This window comes from Orcinus orca, chromosome 21 (genome assembly GCF_937001465.1).
Source record: "Orcinus orca chromosome 21, mOrcOrc1.1, whole genome shotgun sequence".
NCBI lineage: Eukaryota > Metazoa > Chordata > Mammalia > Artiodactyla > Delphinidae > Orcinus > Orcinus orca.
Window position 1 is genome coordinate 5,638,612 of NC_064579.1, and position 20,935 is coordinate 5,659,546.

At 44.2% G+C, this 20,935-nt stretch overlaps 1 protein-coding gene across 1 annotated transcript; it reads right to left on the reverse strand.

The window, feature by feature from the left end:
• Positions 1 to 802: 802 nt before the first annotated feature.
• LETM2 (leucine zipper and EF-hand containing transmembrane protein 2) lies at positions 803 to 18,981 on the reverse strand. The gene is given in 12 exon segments (XM_033415050.2): positions 803 to 1,562; positions 2,411 to 2,509; positions 2,827 to 2,919; positions 5,139 to 5,252; positions 8,227 to 8,346; positions 9,959 to 10,159; positions 10,577 to 10,714; positions 15,047 to 15,069; positions 15,072 to 15,189; positions 16,029 to 16,482; positions 17,888 to 17,968; positions 18,850 to 18,981. Coding segments are annotated over 11 exon segments (1,443 nt in total). The 5' UTR covers positions 17,935 to 17,968; positions 18,850 to 18,981; the 3' UTR covers positions 803 to 1,526.
• Between the last annotated feature and the right edge of the window lie 1,954 nt (positions 18,982 to 20,935).

Below are 20,935 nucleotides of genomic sequence, written 5' to 3' on the forward strand. Positions count from 1 at the left end.
GGTGTGTCAAGTGTCTTAGATGCCTATTTATGAAGCAAAAATGGGTGAAGTCCAACGGAGGTCCAAACCCCTTGAGCTAACCAGTCCCACTCTGCTCATGGGGAAAGCCAGGAAGAGTTGTAGAGCAGCCCAGCAGCACCCGTGAGGCATCCAGCTGAAACAGGGTGGAGCAAGTGCACTAGCTCATCCCTTTCTCACGTGTAACACCTGAAATGTGAACTAATTAAACAACCATCACTTGAAAAATGGGATAATTTATTGTGAATCACCTTGCGAAGCCAATGCTGAGATGCCCGGAAGGCCGCACGGTCGGGATTCGTCGTAGTCGAGGCACTGGCGTTCCTCGGCAGGACATGGTGAGGCGGAGAGGAGGTTTAGGAAGCATTTTAAAGTGCATTTCCTTGCTGTGAAATGCCGGTGACATTCCTCATTTAGATGATCCCAGGTGGGGAGATGTGAGTTTTCCTTGGTTGCATTGACTCCCATCTAACTGCTTTCAATTTCACAGCAAGTAAAGGAATCCAGTTTCATCACCCACAGCTGAAATACCTCTCCCCTTCTAAGCACTCCCCAAGGGAAGAAGGCTGGTGGTCAGCTGCAGGGCAGCCTATTTATTATGTTAAGTTTTTTCAGTATGGACAACACTGAAGACACCCAACGTAAATATCTGAACATGATACTTGTTACTGGGTAGCGTAGGGATGATATCAGACTCTAACAACCCCTGTGACTAACAGATAGTCTTGTTTGTGAAAGACAAACAGACCAGAAAAACACACACCCAGCACAAATAAATGGTTAAGTCTTAAACCCTTAATTATGTTTCCTAGCAAATGGAGGCTAATGGAAGCCATATGTGCTGGAAGAGTGGCAGCCTCCCAGATCCCTGCAGCCTCTGCAGGCCCGAGAGGGGCTGTCTCAGAACAGCCAAGCCGCGGCCAAGTCTTTCTGATTGCCAGTCTGTTGAACTCCCCATTTGCTTCTCCAAGAAGCTTTTTCTTCTTTATATCCAGGAAGACTTAACTGGGGAGTTATATCCATTCTGTCTCAGAAGGTAGTTTCCAGGGCACTGTTCCTACTGATGGGTCAGGCATTCTCACCATCACTGGCTTCGGAGGTACCCAAGTTCTTACCCGGGTTACCAAGCCAGAGGAGACGAGAGGTATCTGAGGCACCAAGCTGATTCCATTATGCAAAAAATTTCCTCCCTTAAAGGACACGAAGCTGTTGGAAAACAACATGGCGGGTGGGCCTTACACAAGGTCCAGTGGGATGACCTAATGCTACAGGGGAAATGGACTTTGCAATTATAGTTTTCCAAATGGTCTGAACTTGGTCTTGCTGCTGACATCATCTGAATGGTTACAAGGCCTCAAAAGACCGCCCCAAGGACTAAATGTCTGATCTTATATCTGAAACCAGACATAGGTAGTGTTGGCTGGGATGTCCTTTACGGATGCCATTGCTGAGGGCAGGAAGCCAGAGAGGGCGCTCCATCCTCCATGAGTCCTTATGCTCCATTCGAATTAGCCTTGCTGTTCTGGGTTGTCTTGTGATTCTGCCTGGAGTGTCGGGGTACAAAACATAAGGATTTTAGGGACTGGTCACAGTGAGAAAGAAGACATGCAAACAAGGCCTAAACATCTGGGAGTTCCTTGGTTCTCTCCTTGGTTCTCAGGAGTCAGCAAAGCCACTCCACAACTCAACTCCCCTGTGACCCCCTGCTGTTCACTGCAGCAGGCTTTCTGCTCTCGCCCCCAAATGGGAAAAGTGGATAGATAAGTAATTTCTTATTTACATGCACTTCTCCTAAGATTTAAATTGCTTTCCTGCTAGTATTTCCTGACATCTGAAGCCTGTGCGAAATACACAACATATGGGAACTATTTCCATCTGGTGCAACAGAAAATAAGAATCTGCCTATATTGTAATTAGCTTCTAGACTTAACACGGTTAGGTCTGATCCACGATTGCGTTTGTTGATTTTTTTTTTTCTTTCACTTTTGGGTCATGGGTTCTTTTTGTTTTTTGTTTTTTTGGCGGTACGCGGGCCTCTCACTGCCTTGGCCTCTCCCATCGTGGAGCACAGGCCCCGGATGCACAGGCCCAGCAGCCATGGCCCACGGGCCCAGCCGCTCCGCGGCATGCGGGATCCTCCCGGACCAGGCCATGAACCTGCGCACCCCGCATCGGCAGGCGGACCCTCAACCACTGCGCCACCAGGGAAGCCCTGGGTCATGGAGTTTTTAAAAAATATAGTGGTTATAAAGATGACTAAAGTTCAGCCTCCAGCTTCCTGTTTGGAAGACAGGGAGACAGGGTGCGGTGTTTTGCAACAGTTATAATTCTAGATTCTCACTGCCCTTAAAAGTAACTAGAGGGAAAGGGTTTTCTTTTTTTAGAAACTTACAGCTTCTTTAGCAGAAGTGATGGATCCTTTACATAATGAAATAGGATTTGATGGTGTAAGTGATGATGTAGCTGGCGGCAGCTGTATCAGTTCTTCATCCTTAAACATCAGAGCTGAGAGTTGGGTTACTGACTTACAGCAAAAGGTATATTGTGTCTACAGTCACCCTGCCATGGCTACCAGGAGCTTGAAACAGCTACTTCACATCTGGCACTGGACTCAACAGGCAAAATCTGGAACCTAAGTACATATAGCCAGATGTTGAACTTTCTTAGAAACAGATCAAGCAGTACCAAAAAAAAATCCATATTAAAGAACACCACTGTATTGAAATTCAGTTTCATTCAGGCGGTGAAAAATAGAGAAATTAACTTCTTGTTATTTTCACTTAAGCAAATGAAAAGTAATTGTCTAACCTTAGTTCCCTTCAGTTGAAGTGCTAAACCCGCCATGTTCTCTTTAGATTCAGAGGAAGTGGGTGATCCCACGGGAATATCCATCTTGGGAGCCTAGGGAGAGAAATGTTTTATATAAGCTAAGCCTTCTGTTCTTCCTGAAACTCAGAAGCACTTCTACGGTAGTCGGTACTTTCCAGCACAATTTGCTTTCCACTAAATCCCTGACTTCCTTTATGAGTAACATATTGAAGTACATGTCCCTGAAATAGCAACTTAGTATTATTTATCTTTTGAGTTTTGAGCACCCTAGTTGCACTCTAATTAGATTCTGATACTTAAAATTCTCTGTTATTAACAAGCTACTGATTTGCCAATTCTGATCCTGTTCTCTCAAAAAAAAAACACAAAAGTTGCCATTTCTCATTTACCCATCAGTTTCTAATAGCATTGCTATAACTTAGTCAAAAGTGACATCTTTACATGGTGTCTAATAATAAGTGATAAACTTGTCTGACTTATTCAAATGGTAGGTGCTGCGTAATAGATGCCCTGCAACACCAGGAAAATGGAGGGAGGGAGTAGTATTTTAGAAGAGCTAGCTAATCTGCCTTCAACAATTACATTAATTAGATCTGAAAAGCAAATATATCACTGCTCTTTGGAAGTAAGTAATTTCTTCATGTACTTTGGAGGGAAAGGGTCTACGTATATCCAAAACTATAGTATATTCAGTTTGATGTCTCTCAGTTCTCTACTGAACCTAGTATGCTACTTGTTTTCATTTTGTATATATGGAGAAGTTTAAAAGCATGGATTTAAAAAAACAACAACAATAAAATGCCTAGGAGCTTGTCCTTACTTCTTAGGTCTTTATTAACCATTCCAGAAACAACATCTGGATCAAGAGTTTATGCCCCTCTAGAATAATTCTGAAACTCAAATTTAGCTCTAAGACATTTTGCTACTCCAAAATTTCTTTGCTACTGAAGGGCAGTCTAAAAATGACAAATAGCTGGTCTGTCTCAGAAAATGTAAGAACCCAGCAGCCTATTAGAACATGGTTTATGTTCCAGAATTGCTCCTAGTCTCCCTAGAATCCTTCTGGACAAAGCCCAAATCCAGATTAGTCTCTGGAAATATGGAAAGGGAAAGTAAGATGGTGTTTCCTGAAGTACATTATTTTTATTTTTACTTTTTTTTTTTTGGCTGTCCTCCACAAGCTTTATTGAAGATTAAGATCCTTAAGCGTTAGTTTTATTCTTCAAGTATCACTTGAGCACATCCAAAGCATACTGAAATATGATTAGGCCCTACTTCTTCCAAGACCTTCATCTCACTTCCCTTTCAGAAGTCACATTTATGAATCAGGTCCAAAACTACTGAAGTACATTTTTCATGCGAGACATTGTATCATTTTTGTTGGCTTGCCCAAGGAGTCAATAGCATAACTAAGATTTAAAATGATTGGTCCTCACTCCAAAGTACTTAGTTCAATCTGCTCAGTCACACGTGCAGCATCTTCTATCATTGATACATGTTCTGAGTCAGACATGAAGCCACAAAGTAGGGAAGCGAGAGGCCCTTTCTGATGGACCCAGAGCAAGATGCTCTAGTGATTGGGCCAGTCCTGGGTTCTTCAGTAAAACACCAGGAGAAAAAAAGGCTGCTGAGTTCAAGGCAATAAAAAAATGATTAAGGAAAAGAGTTGAAGGAAGACAAAAAGAACTGTTTATATTCTAGATTGGCCATTCACTGCTTAAAAAGTAATAGAAATCTGGGGACTTCCCTGGTGGTCCAGTGGTTAAGACTCCCCCTTCCAGTGAAGGGGGCTGCAGGTTCAATCCCTGGTCGGGGAGCTAAGATCCCACACGCCTCGCAGCCAAAAAAACAAAACATAAAACAGAAACAATATTGTAACAAATTCAATAAAGATTTTTAAAATGGTCCACATCAAAAAAAAAAAAACCTTAAAAAAATTAATAGGAATCTGGACAAATGAAATAGACATGAAAGAACAGGAACCATTCAGTCTCAAAGGAGAAAGAATGGTGGGGGAAAAAAACCCGCTAAAAAGACTAGATACTTAAGGAGAAAGAATAAACTGGACTCCTAATAAGACTCCTAAATCAAATAAGACTCCTAAAGATAGTAACAGCTACATAGCTAGAGGGGGTTTGAGTGATTTTCATTTTTTAAAGATTTTTAAAGCCACTTGGGCCAAATTCCAAGATATGCCAAAAGAAATGCCTACTCTGACTGTAACGGGAAATGGAGGTTTGCGGAGAGGCCCCAGTCCTGGGGTCCAGATTCCCCACTGACCCAGGACTTACCTCCCCACTGAGTGGTATCTCAGTTGGCTTTGACTTCACATCTATCAGGTAGAAGGTTCGGGACAGAAGCAAAAGAGGAGGAGGGACATTCTCCTTCAGGTGGAGGTCCTGCCCCTGGAGAATGGGGGGAGGATGAAACATGACAATCACAGGACGTGGGAGCTGGACCCACGGTCATCTACTCTTCCCTGGTTTTACAGCCCCCAGGCGCACGCTGAGTACTAAGGGCAGAACAAGGACAGGGACACGTCTCCTGGCTTCTGCACCAGTGCTTGGGCCCTGCAGCCTCTTGCTTTCAGAGTCTGAGAGGGAGGTTCAGTTAAACTCTCAAACCAGTTGTGGATCAAAGTAGCTAAGTATCTTCTCTTCAGTATGAAGTCGATAATGTGAAAGAATACATCAGCCTCATTCATAACCAAAGAAATTAACATTAGAATGAGATGTAAGTTTTCAAGCACCAAATGGCCAAACTTTAAATGTATGTATGTATATGTATGTGTATATAGATAGATAAAATACAGGCACAAGAGACAAAATTCAAAAGGTGAATAAAATCTAATCAACAAAAATAAGCCTGCCTTCTACCCTATTCTCTAGCTACCCTATTTCCCTCCCTGGAAGCAACCACTGATACCAGTTCCTGATACAATATTCCAGAGATATTCTGTGCATATAAAATAGATATTTTTATGTTTATCTTTACACCAAGTGTGACAGTATACACACTGTTTTGTCCTTTGCTTTCTGAAATATCTTGGAAATTGATTCATACCAGATGATGTAGAGCTGCCTTCTTTTTAAACGTCTGTAAAGGAATCCATTGTACAGAAATGCCATAATTTGATTATTCTACGGTTTTCCATCTTTTGCTGTCATAAATGGTGCTGCAGTAGATAACCTTGTAGATATATCATTTTGCACATGTGCAAGAATATAGGATAAATTCCTAGAAGTGAAATTTCTAGGGCAAAGTAAGTGCATTTTTAAAATTTGCAAGCTATTGCCAAACCTCCATGGAGGATTTTACCAGCAATGCATGAGTGCCTCTCTCCTCACATCCTCTCCAACTCGGTGTGTCACCAGACTCTGACCTTTCCCAACGTAACAGGTGAATGTGGAGTCTCATAGTTTTTTGTATGTTTGTTTGTTTGTTTTGGCGGTACGCGGGCCTCTCACTGTTGTGGCCTCTCCCGCTGCGGAGCACAGGCTCCGGACACGCAGGCTCAGCAGCCATGGCTTACGGGCCCAGCCGCTCCGCGGCATGTGGGATCTTCCCGGACCGGGGCACGAACCCGTGTCCCCTGCATCGGCAGGCAGACTCTCAACCACTGCGCCACCAGGGAAGCCCTGTTTGTTTGTTTTTGACTGCACCATGTGGCTTGTGGGATCTTAGTTCCCCGACTAGAGATTAAACCCTGGCCCTCAGCAGTGAAAGTGTGGAGTCCTAACCACTGGACCACCAGGGAATTCCCAAATTGCATAGTTTTATCTTTTTCTGAAGTTAAGATGTTTCCTAGGTTTACCATTTTTAGCTTTAACTTTCTGTGAAATGTCAGCCGTATCCTAGCATAGGATTTTTGGAATTACATTACAGAGTGCTGAATATTGTATGGCTGGATTAGTATTCTCACCCCCTTGAAGTGCATTGTAAAATGATACATCCTTTCAAGAAAGCAATTTGACAGTATGAAGTCACTTAATACTCTATGTTCAGGAAATAAATGATGTTTAAATACCCCTTGATAACATGCTCACCTTCCAACCAGAGCCGGTCCGACATGGAAGAGGAAATAGCTACCTGACGGGGTTCAAAGTCACGACAGTGGTTCCTATTCCCAGATAATTTGTGTACACTCCATAGTACTTTATACAGTTACAGGAATGAGGATTGTAATAGGAGTTATTCCTTTGTTGTAAAGCGTTGACACAGTTAAAATCTCTTATTTGAGGGAGACTATGTTATCTGAGGGGAAATCTGTTACAAAGCTAACACTTGACCCTGGTTTGGGGCACAAACTGGGAAAGCAACCCCAGCTGAGCCACCGGCAAGGTGGCTCCAGATGGATTCACACGGATGACAGGCCTTCTATCAGAGCTTTTGCCCAGGCCCTTATAATACCCAGAGGAAGTACAATTCGAAGATGATCCCAAGATTTCCAGTCCCTCGTGTACCCACACCTTCTCCCAGTTATTCAATTAAACGCTAATCTAGGTGCTGCCATGAAGGGATTTTACAGATATAATTCAAGTCCCAAGTCAGTTGACCTTAAAATAGGAAGATTATCCTGGTAGGTCTTACCTAATCACGTGAGGCCTTAAATCTGCTGCTAGACGTCATGTGAGAAGTTCATGCAGGTGGAGGGGCCTCCAGGGCTGAGAGTAGCCTGGGGTTGGGAGCCAGTGAGGAAACAGGGACCTCACTCCACAGCTGCAAGGAACTAAATTCAGCCAACAAACTGAATGAGCTTGGAAGTGGAGTCTCCCACACAGCCTCCAGAAAGGAAAACAGACTGCACTTCTGACCTGCAAAACCATGAGCCTATAATGGGTGCTGCTTTGAGCCCCTACATTTGTGGTGGTGTGTTAGCAGCAATAGAGAACTCTTTAATAGAGTACCTACCGTGTCTCTGTCAAAAATAAATCCAGGGCTTCCCTGGTGGCGCAGTGGTTAAGAATCCGCATGCCAGTGCAGGGGACACGGGTTCGAGCCCTAGTCCGGGAAGATCCCACATGCCACGGAGCAACTAAGCCCGTGCATCACAACTGCTGAGCCTGCGCTCTAGAGCCCGCAAGCCGCAACTACTGAGCCCACGTGCCACAAGTACTGAAGCCCTCACGCCTAGAGCCCATGCTCCGCAACAAGAGAAGCCACCGCAATGAGAAGCCCGCACACTACAACGAAGACCCAACACAGTCAAAAATAAATTAATTAATTAAAAAATAAATAAATCCAGCTTCTTCAGCTGCCAACGGCTCAACTAAACAAGGCAAATTAGGTAAGATGGCAAAGCACAAATCACAAAACGAGGTCTGCAGATGGCAGGGGAGAGAGTTCCGGGGAAGAGGGTCCAGTAAAGCTGCTACCTGCCTCTGTGAGCTGCTGCTTCAGCTGCTCCTCAGTGAGACCCAGTGAGCGCATCCCCCGGGCCCTGCAGGCCGCTTGCAGCTCTGACAGGCTCAGAGCACTCACCCCTTCCTTGGCAATTACCTGAAACAAACGTAAGGAACAGTATTGGATCCTTTGGTTCCAATTTTACCTAATTCCAACAAATCGGGGGAAACGCAGAATCTGTCACTTTCCCACTTTGTCCCCCGCGCTGACTGCTGCAAAGGCCAGGCAATTAATAAAGCAAGGTGACCTCGGGAGGTGCAGTGGTTGACATGAAGGGAATCCCGCAAACAGGTATTAATAACATCAGAGAAGTTGACAGAACTCCTCAACTGCCTGTCCCCAAGGTAATTCTTTCCCCTCTTGCGTTGCCTTTCGCCTGGTTGTGACAGCTCTGCTCCACTTCCCTTTTGCGGCAGCTTTAAGACTCATAGAAAAATATTCCACTCCAAAAGCTTTCAATGGACCATTTGTTGCACGTCTGGGTGGTGGTCCTCCCCGACCCCAGGAACGGCCCCAGCTCCCTGGTCTGCAAAACTCCCTCAGTAAACAACTTAACACAGTTTCTGCTTGGTATGACCCCAAACTGTGGTACTTCTGGGACCGGTATTGTTTATTCCAAAGTTCTAAAAGCAACCCCTAAACATCTAAATGGGGCCGATGGGATCCTGCCTTCTCAGTTCTGGGAGCTCTGCTCCCTCAGGCAGAATGCTTTTAAAGCAACTGATTCAGATTCAAGAAACATTCTTCCCACTTTTTTTTTTTTTTTTTTTTTGCGGTACGCGGGCCTCTCACTGTTGTGGCCTCTCCCGCTGCGGAGCACAGGCTCCAGACGCGCAGGCTCAGCGGCCACGGCCCACGGGCCCAGCCGCTCCGCGGCACGTGGGATCTTCCCGGACCAGGGCACGAACCCGTATCCCCTGCATCGGCAGGCGGACTCTCAACCACTGCGCCACCAGGGAAGCCCCTCTTCCCACTTTTTAAGGACTCTAATTAGTAGCTATAGTCCAAATGGTGCCCTTTTCTTCCAGAAGATGTCGAGGTCCTGCCTTCCCTCCCTGCATTATCCTTTGCCACCCCTTCGTACCAGGCAGGCTCACCCAGCTGTGTGGGGAGAAGCAGAGGGGAGGTACAGGGGGTCGCGCGCTGTCCTTGGCAGTGGAATCTACTGTTCTCAGGGATCTACTGGGTTGCTGTTCCTTCCCAGCAGACCCTAACTGCTTTAGATTAGTCCCAGCTAAGACATCCAAACTCCTAACTGCTTACAAGGGCCTTCCAAAGAATACGACAGGCAACTCCTCAAGTGAGTAGTCAAGGTTCAGGCTGTCAGTGGTTGTTTAAACCAGCGGTCCCCAACCTCTTTGGCACCAGGGACCGGTTTCGTGGAAGACGACTTGTCCACCGAGACGGGGGTGGCCGGGTGACGAGGGGGATGGTTCAGATGATAATGAGAGCGATGGGGGGTGGCAGACGCAGCTTTGCTCTCTCACCTGCCGCTCACCTCCTGCTGTGCGGCCCCGGTTCCTAACAAGCCACAGGCCGGTTCTGGTCCGTGTCCCGGGGGTTGGGGACCCCCTGGTTTAAACCACTCATTCTTCCAGAACCAGCCCCTGAGCAGACCTAACAGAAGACACTGCACTTTGTCACAAAGCCACCCTAAGACAGTCCCCAAGGCCTGGCTAATCCCCTACAGCTGTAGTTCAGCTCTTACTTCATCATCTGCTTTCATAGATTTCAGCTTCATCAGGAGCTGGAAGCAGAGCAGATTGTTGGTTCCAAAGAACTGCAGTTCCAGAAGTTTGCAAAGGGCCACCAGCTGAGATCGATCGAGGTGCTCCAAGGTCAGCTCATCCTCAAAGAGTTTGGAAAAGCGAACTATCTCCTTTGTGCTGGGCTTGTGGCCTGTCTGGACCTAGGTAGTGGGACGAAGGGGCTGATTAAAACGTGCTTCCTACTTAACTGAATCTTCCCTGTAGACTATTTGAAAGATGCCAAAGCATTTATGGATTGTGTCTTCTGTCTGGAAGTGGAAGCGTGCCCTGTGTTACAAAGAGGAGTTAAAAAAAAAAAAAATCTGTCGGAAGTCAGCCTAAATCAACTGAAAAATTAGGAGCAGTTCAGAAGTTTGAGTCTCATTCTACTGTTCTTTCCAAGAAGTTATCAACATCTTCAACACATTGATGGCTTTAAGATAGGTTTTTCTGCAAACTCCCATAAATGTTTGCAATATTATATCTCTGTAACTTAGATATTTGCAAATTCAGAGATTATAAACAAGTTGGAAGCTCCATGATGATATGTTGTCCGGTTTTATATAAAAGACTGACGCCTGTTTAATGTAGGATGCAAACTGGGTGGAGGTATCCCCCAGCTGCGCCCTGTTCCTCCTTGCCATTTCTGCAATCGTTTCTTGAAGGAATTTTGCTAGTTCCAACTTTGCAGCCATTTTCTTTTTCTGTTTTTCTTCCTTCATAATAGAAGAGGAAAAAGTTAATCAAAGTTAATTCTTTGTGATTACAACTTGGTAGATAAAGATGAGAGAAAAATAACTGTGGCTTTGTTGTCGGTCATCCCTATTTCACGTATGAATATTATTTTCAGACTAACTGAAGGCGCTTTGTGATAACCAGAGCAAATTAAAAAGTAGCCTTGATTTGCAGCTTGTCTCCTTAATCTTACCTTTTATTTTTCATTGATACAATGATCATAAGTATTTGATAGATCCAAAATGTCCCCTCAGTGGAAGCCTTTGTCACTATTTAGAACAGATACATACTGTCTCTTAACCTGGTGCAAGCCATCTAGGCCGTTGGTCAAGTCAACCCCTAGTGTGAGTGGCCCCCGATTTTGCTTGGGCCACAAACTAAAGAAAACTAGGAAATTAACTCTAAGCTAAAGTAGCTTACAGGTTAAGAAGAAAACAGAAAGAATCAATTATAAGACAATGAGTTAAGTGCCATAACAGATATGAACAAAGCACTATATAAAAGAGAATTAAATGTATACTCTTAAGACACTATGTTGACCAGTATTTCTAAATTCTCATTCATTATCACAGATGCAGTGTGGTAGTATTTTCAAAATAACCATGGGGCTTCCCTGGTGGCGCAGTGGTTGAGAGTCTGCCTGCCGATGCAGGTGACACGGGTTCGTGCCCCGGTCCGGGAAGATCCCACATGCCGCGGAGCAGCTGGGCCCGTGAGCCACAGCCGCTGAGCCTGCGCGTCTGGAGCCTGTGCTCCGGACGGGAGAGGCCACAACGGTGAGAGGCCCGCGTACCAAAAAAAATAAAATAAAATAAAAAATAACCATGATCAGGGTGAGTAGAGAGGAACAGGAATACGTGTGTGTGTGTGTGTATAGTATATATATATACACACACACATATATATATATATTATATATATACATTTCCCCCTTAAGTTGCCCAAGAGATTCTAATGACCAGCCAATCACAGCGATCATTGATTTTTTTAGAAAGATCTTAAAAGAATCAGCCCCCAAAATTACACAGTGGCGACACCATCATTAAAACCCATTTAACCATCCATTTCATTCATCTGTATCCATCCATCCATTTATTTATTGGGCATCCACTGTGTGCTAGCTGCTGGGATAAAATGAGCAAAAACAAATAAGAATCCCTTCCCTCATGGAACTTCTAGTCTAATGGGAGAGACAACCATTATTGACTAATGATAATCCAGTAATTCCACAAATTAATGTGAAAGCATACCAGATAAGTACCATGAAAGAGAAGCGCATGCTCCTGTGACCTGGTGTGAGTAGAAAGCTAGCACACTCACGCTTACTCTCGTGCTCCCCTTCTGTTCATGGAACAAAGCAAAGAAGACAGTATTGTCTAAAACTGTGGCCATGATGTGTATATATGTATGTCTGGGGAATGAGTAGTGCTGAGGAAAGAGGAATATTTAGATAAATCACTTCCTCATTCCCCCCATCTTCCTGCATTCACTAATGCCTTCCTTGGAATCCTATGGTATTAATTCTAGATCCTGTTTACTTTAAATGTAAGTAAACTAAACCACTGCCAGGCAGTTAAATATTGCAATTTGATTCTACCCCTTAAATCTGTCTCAAATTTATCTTCTTTTTTTTTTTTTTTTTTTTGTTTTGCGGTACGTGGGCGTCTCACTGCTGTGGCCTCTCCCGTTGCGGAGCACAGGCTCCGGACGCGCAGGCCCAGCGGCCATGGCTCACGGGCCCAGCCACTCTGCGGCATGTGGGATCTTCCCGGACCGGGGCACGAACCCGTGTCCCCTGCATCAGCAGGCGGACTCTCAACCACTGCGCCACCAGGGAAGACCTATCTTCTTCTTTTTTTAAGAAATTTTATTTTATTTACTGTTATTATTATATTTTATTTATTTACTTTGGCTGCGCCCGGTCTTCGTTGCGGCACTCGGGATCTTCATTGCGGCACTCGGGATCTTCATTGCAGCATGCATGTGGGACCTAGTTCCTTGACCAGGGATAGAACTCAGGCCCCCTGCATTGGGAGCGCGGAGTCTTACCCACTAGACCACCAAGGAAGTCCCTCAAATCTATCTTCAAGTTTTCACTCCTGATGCAACTTTCATAATTCCGGCTTTTTCATCTCTCTCTTGTGCTGCTGCAAAAACATTCCGGCTGGTTTTCCTCACTTGGCTCTGCCCTCTTTAATCCTTCCTGCCAGCAACTTGTTTTTCTAAAATACAACTCTAATCATGGTTGATTAGATTATTTAGATTGATCTAAAATAGAGATTACTATTTTTCTCACCCCCTGCTTACATACACCTTCCATTACTCACCACTGTCAAATTCTGAATTCCTTAGGGTGGTAGATGCTTTCCAACTGACCCCAACACATCACGTTTGTCTCATTTTCTCCCACCCATCCCCTTGTACTCCCTGCTCCAACCACAAAGAATCAGTCAGTGGTCTCTGATTGGCATACTCTTTTACACTGTTAAGCCATCTTAAGTGCTATTCCTTCTATCCAGAGTGCCTTTCAAACAGTGTGGTAAAATTCTACTACTCTTAAAGTCTCAGGTCCATGGTCACCTCTTCCGTGAAACATTTCCTGGTCTGCTTTCAAACTTGCCCTCTCTGTCCTCTGCTAGTGTTGTGTCCACGCCTTCATCCATCTGTCTGGGAGAGTGGCACAGATGGAGAGGATGCAGGGGCTGCCTCAGTGGTCCAGCGCTTCACCTTCACAGTGACCATCAAAGAAGGACACCCTCTTCCCAGGGACTACTCACAAGCACTAAATGGTCTGTTTGGCTGAATAAATCATGCGTACTGTTCAACTAGTCACTGCAGTAACAGGTGATTTTTGTTTTCTTTATTTTTTCATGGTAAAAAGTTAAAATTGAGTGGAGAAGGGGTAGTTTTTTTTCAGCAAATGATGCTAGAAAAACTGGATATCCACAGGCCAAAAAAAAAAAAAAAAGAGCTTGACACTCATGTTACACCTGTCACCAAAATTAACTCAAAATGTAAAACTCAAAACTATAAAACTCCTAGAAGAAAACACAGGAGAAAATATAGGTGACCTTGGGTTTGGCAGTGAGTTTTTAGATACAACACCAAAAGCATGATCCAAGAAAGAAAAAAATTGATGAGTTGTACTTCATTAAAATTAAAAAGATTTGCTCTGAAAAAGACACAGTTAAGACTGGGAGAAAATATGTGCAAAACACATATCTGATAAAGAACTTGTACCCAAAGTATACTAAGAACCCTTAAAACTCAACAAAAAGAAAACACCCCGATTAAAAAGTGGGCAAAAGATTTGAACAGGCACCTCCCCAAAGAAGATACACAGATGGCAAATAAGCATGTGAAAAGATGCTCAATGTCATGTGTTATTAGAGAATTGCAAATTAAAATAACAATGAGATACCACTACACACCAATTAGAATAGCTAATAGTAGTCAAAGCACCGACAGCACTAAATGCTGATGAAGCCACAGGAACTTTCATTGCTTGCTGGTGGGAATGCAAAACGGTACAGCTACCTTAGAAGACAGTTTGTCTATTTCTCTTGAAACTAAACATAGCCTTACCATACAATCCAACAATTTGCTCTCCTAGGTATTTACCCAGATGAACTGAGAGCCTGTGTCCACACAAAAACCTGCACGTGAGTATTTACAACAGCTTTATTGATAATTGCCAAAAACTGGAAGCAACTAAGATGTCTTTCAAATAGATGAATGGATAAATGGTGGTACATCCGTACGATGGAATATTATGCATTGATAGAAAGAAATGAGCCAGGAAAAGACATGGAGGAACCTTAAATGCATCTTCTAAGTGAAAGAAGGCAGTCTGAGAAAGTTACACACTGTATGATTCCAACTACATGATATTTTGGAAAAAGCAGAACTATAGAGTAGAAAGATCAGTGATTGCCCCGGATTAGGGGAAGAGGGAAGAGGGACTAAAAGGTGGAGCACAGGGGATTTTTAGGGCAGGGAAACTATTCTGTGTGATACTGTGATAGCGGATACATGACATTATTTTTTTTTCAAAACCCATCGAACTATACAACACAAAGAGTGGACCCTAATGTAAAGTATGAGATTTAATTAATACTGATGTATAGATACTGGTCCTTCGATTGTACCAAGTGTACCACACGAATGCAAGATGCTAATAATGGGGGAAATAACAGGGGGAGGGAGATATGTGGGGACCCTCTGTACTTTCTGCTCAATTTTTCTGTAAACCTAAAAACTGCTCTAAACAACAAAATCTATTAATTTTTTAAAAAGTTTAAAATCCTACATACCTTTTTGGATTCACTTTCAAAGATGATGGCAACATCTCTGGGAAGAGTTTCAGAAACTCTGGCAATAAGGATTCCATGAAGGGAACAATGATGAACACCATAAATGGAACCAGGCGGAATAAATCAGCACACGTTCTCAACAGCTAAAGAATCAAATGCATATGCAAATAGTCATTATTTTAGGACACGCCAAAAACAAAAACAAAAGCCTGCCTTGGTTCTTAAAGTGTTAAAAAAAAACCAAGACAGATTTTCTGCAGCTGTTTATAAAATGGAAAGGCTGGATTTTCCTCTGTACCATAGCTCTGAAGTAATATTTATGGGATATCTTCAATGAAATCTATGACAATCAAAACATGTTATTGGTGTCTCTGAGCTTTTATCTATGTTAGGGGTCTGTACTTTAATAACATGGTATCTGTTAAAATTGCTTTTTCAAATGCATATACTTAATATATTAACAGCAGTTTCTACTCCAGATGCACAGATCAAACTTGAAGCCTCTCAACCCCTTGGAGAAATTAGAAAACACAATTATAACCATTCCATGGACAAATATACACAAATTTTAGGAACGCTGCCTTAAGTTGTACAGCAAGTCAGTTGCAGACAAGTAAGAAATTCTGATTCTCACCATGAGTTACTATTCCTACTCTGGGATTTTTAAGATGAACTTGAAGTGGAACTTAAAAGTTGGTTCCAGGGCTTCCCTGGTGGCGCAGTGGTTGGGGGTCCGCCTGCCAATGCAGGGGATGCGGGTTCGTGCCCCGGTCCGGGAAGATCCCACATGACGCAGAGCGACTGGGCCCGTGAGCCATGGCCGTTGAGCCTGCGCGTCCGGAGCCTGTGCTCCGCAACGGGAGAGGCCACAACAGTGAGAGGCCCGCGAACCGCAAAAAAAAAAAAAAAAAAAAAAAAAGTTGGTTCCAAATAGTTCATTTTAACTTTCCATTTTCTTTTGCAACTATGACTCTTGCCCTACCCTTCGTCCCTCTCGTCTGGTCAGCACCTGTCCGTGCAACAGCCTCCAAACCATTCTGGCAGCAACTTTGGTGTCAATCCAAAGCAAATAGAATCCATTGTGATAATATTTAAGTTCATCCATAATTATCTGCCTATAAGATCGCTTTTCTTCCTTAATCTTCACTCCAGTTTCTTCTGTTGGCTGAGGGCTTGGCACCTGTGGCTTCTTTGCGGTTTGCTCCAGCTGAGGTTTACCCGGGACCTCCTGCAGCCAGTAAGCAGATGTGTGCAGCTTTTGTATTACTCTAGTCCTTAAGTGAAGTACTTTATGGCCTGTCTGAGTAGGATAGGAGTACTTCTTGCTGCCATAGCTCTTCATATATGTTTTATTTAAATGGGAATCTGGTAAGTGAAGAAATGCAAATGATGGGGAGTGAGAAGAGCTGGTGGGATGGACACAATGGCTAGGGGATCTGGAATAAAGAACAACATCCTCTGAGTTGAGCACATACTATTACAAGACAAAAAATTAAAGAAACAGATATTTTATCTGGTAAAAATAGAACAATCGTTTTTAAGCCTGCATTTTAAAAGTAGATTATGTTCATGAATGAATGAAATATAACTGTTGAGCCCAGCTGAAGGATGCTTTATGGGTGAATGACATACTCTAAGAGAAATATTAATAAGTTAATTCCTAAGAATAATTGCCGTATTACAAGTTAGAAACTCTGTGACTATTGATTTAAAAAGCAAACATTCTTTTACCCTGGGTTATGTTTGAAAGTTTTGTCTCTATTATCATAAAACAGGTGGAACGCTTGTGTCTTTAGCTAGTCTACTGATGATATATATATTGTTTGAATGAGACATTTCATGGTCCCTGTGGGGATAAACCAATCACACAATATTGCTTTGTCTATGCAGTGCCCAGGGACTCCTTCAAATGAGAGGGACTTACTACTGAAATGCCCTTCACCTAAGATTCCTAAAGAATGTTAGGAATAAGAGTTAGAATTGGGCTCCGCATACAGATGAACCGGTTTGCGGAGCAGAAATAGAGACACAGATGTAGAGAACAAATGTATGGACACCAAGGGGGGAAAGTGGCGGGGGGTGGGTGGTGGTGGGATGAATTGGGAGATTGGGATTGACATATGTACACTAACATGTATAAAATAGATAACTAATAAGAACCTGCTGCATAAATAAATAAATTAAATTAAATAAAAAAAAAAGGAATTGGGCTCCCCAGCCAGGGATCTCTACAATCTAGTTTTGTGACAACTCACAATCTTCAGCTAAACTGACACATCAGATTGTTTGAAAGTAAAAATAAGACCCAGCTAGGCAAAGACAACTTCTGGCAAAGAGACTTCTTTGGGCAAAGAGATGGCTTTTTCCATTCTTTCAGACTATTTTTGAAGCGTGCCAAGTATAGCACTTTTTGAATGGCCAAAGGGGAAAATATACAACATACCTGGCATGCAGTAAGTTCTCAGTGAATATTCTTTGGAACAAATAAGTGATAACAGACCTTACTGGGGCAGGTATATACCCTAGAATTGGCTTGTTTACCAGCCGTTTTACTCCTTTTTACATCTAAGGGCCTCATTACAGAGGTGTCACTCTAAAGCCATTACATCTTGTATCTTACCTGTTCCCACACTTCTACAAAATTACTCAGCCTGAGTTCTAAAGCATATAGAAAATCTGGGGTAAGTTTAAATACATTAAAATGTCAGCTTCCTAAAAACCAACACAATTAAAACCAACAAAGCTTTAATTTTGTACTAAACCTATCCTTTTACATGTATCTTTTCCAACTAGAAAAATAAAGTTTATATAAATATTGGGGGGTGGAATTCCAAGGCTTACCTTGCTCGGGCAATAGCTAAGACTGTTTTATAACTGTAGAAGGCCATATTTGTGTTTGTCTCAACAAGTCAACATAGGGACCTAGACAGAAGGAGTAAGTAAACAATTCAGTACTTTAAAGACACATCAGGGCTTCCCTGGTGGTGCAGTGGTTAAGAATCCGCCTGTCAGTGCAGGGGACACGGGTTCGAGCCCTGGTCCGGGAAGATCCCACATGCCGCGGAATAGCTAAGACCGTGCACCACAACTACTGAGCCCGCGTGCCACGACTACTGAAGCCCGCGCACCTAGAGCCCATGCTCCGCAACAAGAGAAACCACTGCAATGAGAAGCCCGCACACTGCAACAAAGAGTAGCCCCGGCTCGCAGCAACCATAGAAAGCCACCAGGCAGCAAGGAAGACCCAATGCAGCCAAAGGAAAAAGAAAAAAATCAATTATACAGATATCAGGATTGAAGTGTTTTTAACTATTGCAAGGGAAGAAAATTTGCATATTCTATTCAAGGTGTAAAATTTCCTTCAAGAGCATTTCCAACAATCACGAATAATATTTTCTTAGCCCTGGATTTGAGAATGGTTATTTGAGATCCCAACAAATAGAAATGGTCTCGAATACGATGATGTTCATGATGGTGACATGGTCTTCAAAGACATTTTGATTTCTGGTCAACAGTACTGAGTAATTTACTTGAACGGTTGCCAAGTAGTTAAGAAATCAAGACAAGCTTATTTGTAGCCTAAAATTACAGGTAGACAGTAAATATCTTGGATTTGTTTTCAATTAGCTTTTTTCCATACTTGGACAAGCTGCTGCCAACATTTAAAGATTGAAAGTACTCATTCAGCAATGAAAATATGCATGGCACCTCCTAATAATTCAAGTGGAGGTAATTCAAGTGGGTTTCCTATGCTCGTGACCCTCCAAAGAGCCCAAACTGAGCTTTAAACCTTTAAGCTTTACCAAAATTTTTCTGCATCCTACGGCGCTCTTCAGCCAACGGCAGCAAGAGCCTTATTATCTCGCAGTGTCAACTCTGCTTTCCTGAAGCTGGGAAAGGAGTAGCAATCCCTCCGGTACGGAAACCTCAACCACAGACCTGACATTTTGAGCAAGAATTCAAATAATACTTCGGAACATCTGCACCCAGACCAAGGGCGTGTGGCCCCCTGCTGGAGGAAGGCCAGACCCGATCGGGCAGTTAATCTGCTCTCGGGCCACGGGCGCTCGTCGCCTGGACTGTGGGCAACCACTTCCCAGGAGTGCCCGGCCGTGACCGGGGCGGGGCGGGGCCGGGCGGCGAGCGGGGCGGAGCCAGGCGGCGAGCCCCGCCTGCGCTTATGCGCCGCCACGCCCGCTCGCCCGGGCTCCAGGCTCCCCCCGTTACCCTTGCCTTAGATTCTCGACGTCACGGTGGCAAAACGCGCTCTCGGCCTCCCCAGCCGGTGACTTTTGTGCGCGTTGTGTGTTGCTGGGCTGTGTTTGCTGTGCTGGGGTCCCGGGGCGGGGGGCGGGGTCTTGGGTTTTTTTTGGAGCGGGCGTGTTGCAGGCACGGGGACCAAGAGCCTTGGCGATCCAAGTGTATGGAAGGAAGGCGAGAAGAATCGGGACACAGGGTACGGAAAAGAAATGAGGAGGCCAAGCATGGAAAGAGGGGGGATGGAGGCTGAGCCCCAAAGTTGGGGTGCGGGCGGGGGGCTGAGGTCAGGGGCTGAGGAGAGCGCGGGGTGGGGCCTCGAAGCTGTCTGGAAATCTGGGCGCTGATGGGAGTAGCAGGATGCGGAGGGAGCGGGCTCCGGAGGAAAACAGGCAGGCGCGGTCCACCAAGTAACAGCCTGAGGACTTGGCCCGCCCACCCCTACTTCCTACGGCAGGCTCCCCGGAACTGCTGCCTCAGTCCTCCAGCGCCTTCCCAATTCCCCTCCTCCCACAGCTCCCCCAGCTAGAAGGGCCAGAAGCCAACTCTCTATGGCTCCACCTCTTTCCTCAGCCATTACGTCACTCTGAGTGACGACACCACCCACCAATGAGCTCTCAGATTCTGGGGCGCTAAGGCGTCCCTCGCGATGGCAGCCCAGGGGGCCGCAAGGTCTGGTTCTCACCGGCGAAATGACTTCTCTACTGGGTTTAGTTTAAGGAGTGTTTATGCTGGGGGGCTCAATACTGACGCTTTTCTGCCTGTTCACACTCTGTAGGCTGTGGATTCACCTCCCCCCCAAAAAAACACCCTTCCTTGAAGCTGGATTAAAGAAGCTCTTACCCTACCAGTCGCGTAATATGCCTGATAGTCGCCATGGTGACTATCTGGGAGTCACCAATTACATCACTCTGATATATTCCCCCACCTTCCAACTCCGCAACTGCGGGCGGGGAAAGCAGTGAGGGGAGGGAGTGGCAGAAAGGGCGGGAATGGTGAGGAAAACATCCCCTCTCCTATATCCAGGGCCAAAAACTGGAATGCTATGAAACCTTCATATGGAAATCTGAATTCCACTAAATAAAATTGCTTTATAAATGTTCTCTTAACAGATATTGGTTATGTTCAGTAGTTTGCGTTTCTCAAATAACATTTAAAATGTATATTATAGTAGCTGTGCAATGACATTGGCACTGCAGGTTTGGGGGCACTTCAGTTCCTAGGATGGGGAACTGAGCCATCTTGGGAAAGTGAAAGATCTAAAAATGTACTCTATCCCCAGTTATCTCTACCCATCCATTTTATCTGGCTCTAGAAGGAAAACAAAATTTTGGTGGCTCTACTTTAACATGACAGGAAGGAATTGCTTTCACACGGAGAATACTTCTCTTAACATGTGACTGACCACAGACCTTACTCATCTGGGCTGCACAATTGTAAGAATAAAAGATGGCGGTATATAACATTTCATTTTTTAAAAAAATGTAGACTGCTTTTAATCCACAAAGCATTTTTTAGCTAATAACCAAATGGATCCACTGTTACATAGGCAAAACTTTTCAGTTTGGCCACTAGAGGGCCCTTTGTGCGTGTCTGATACCCAACTTTAGACCGAAAGGTTTCACTTCACGT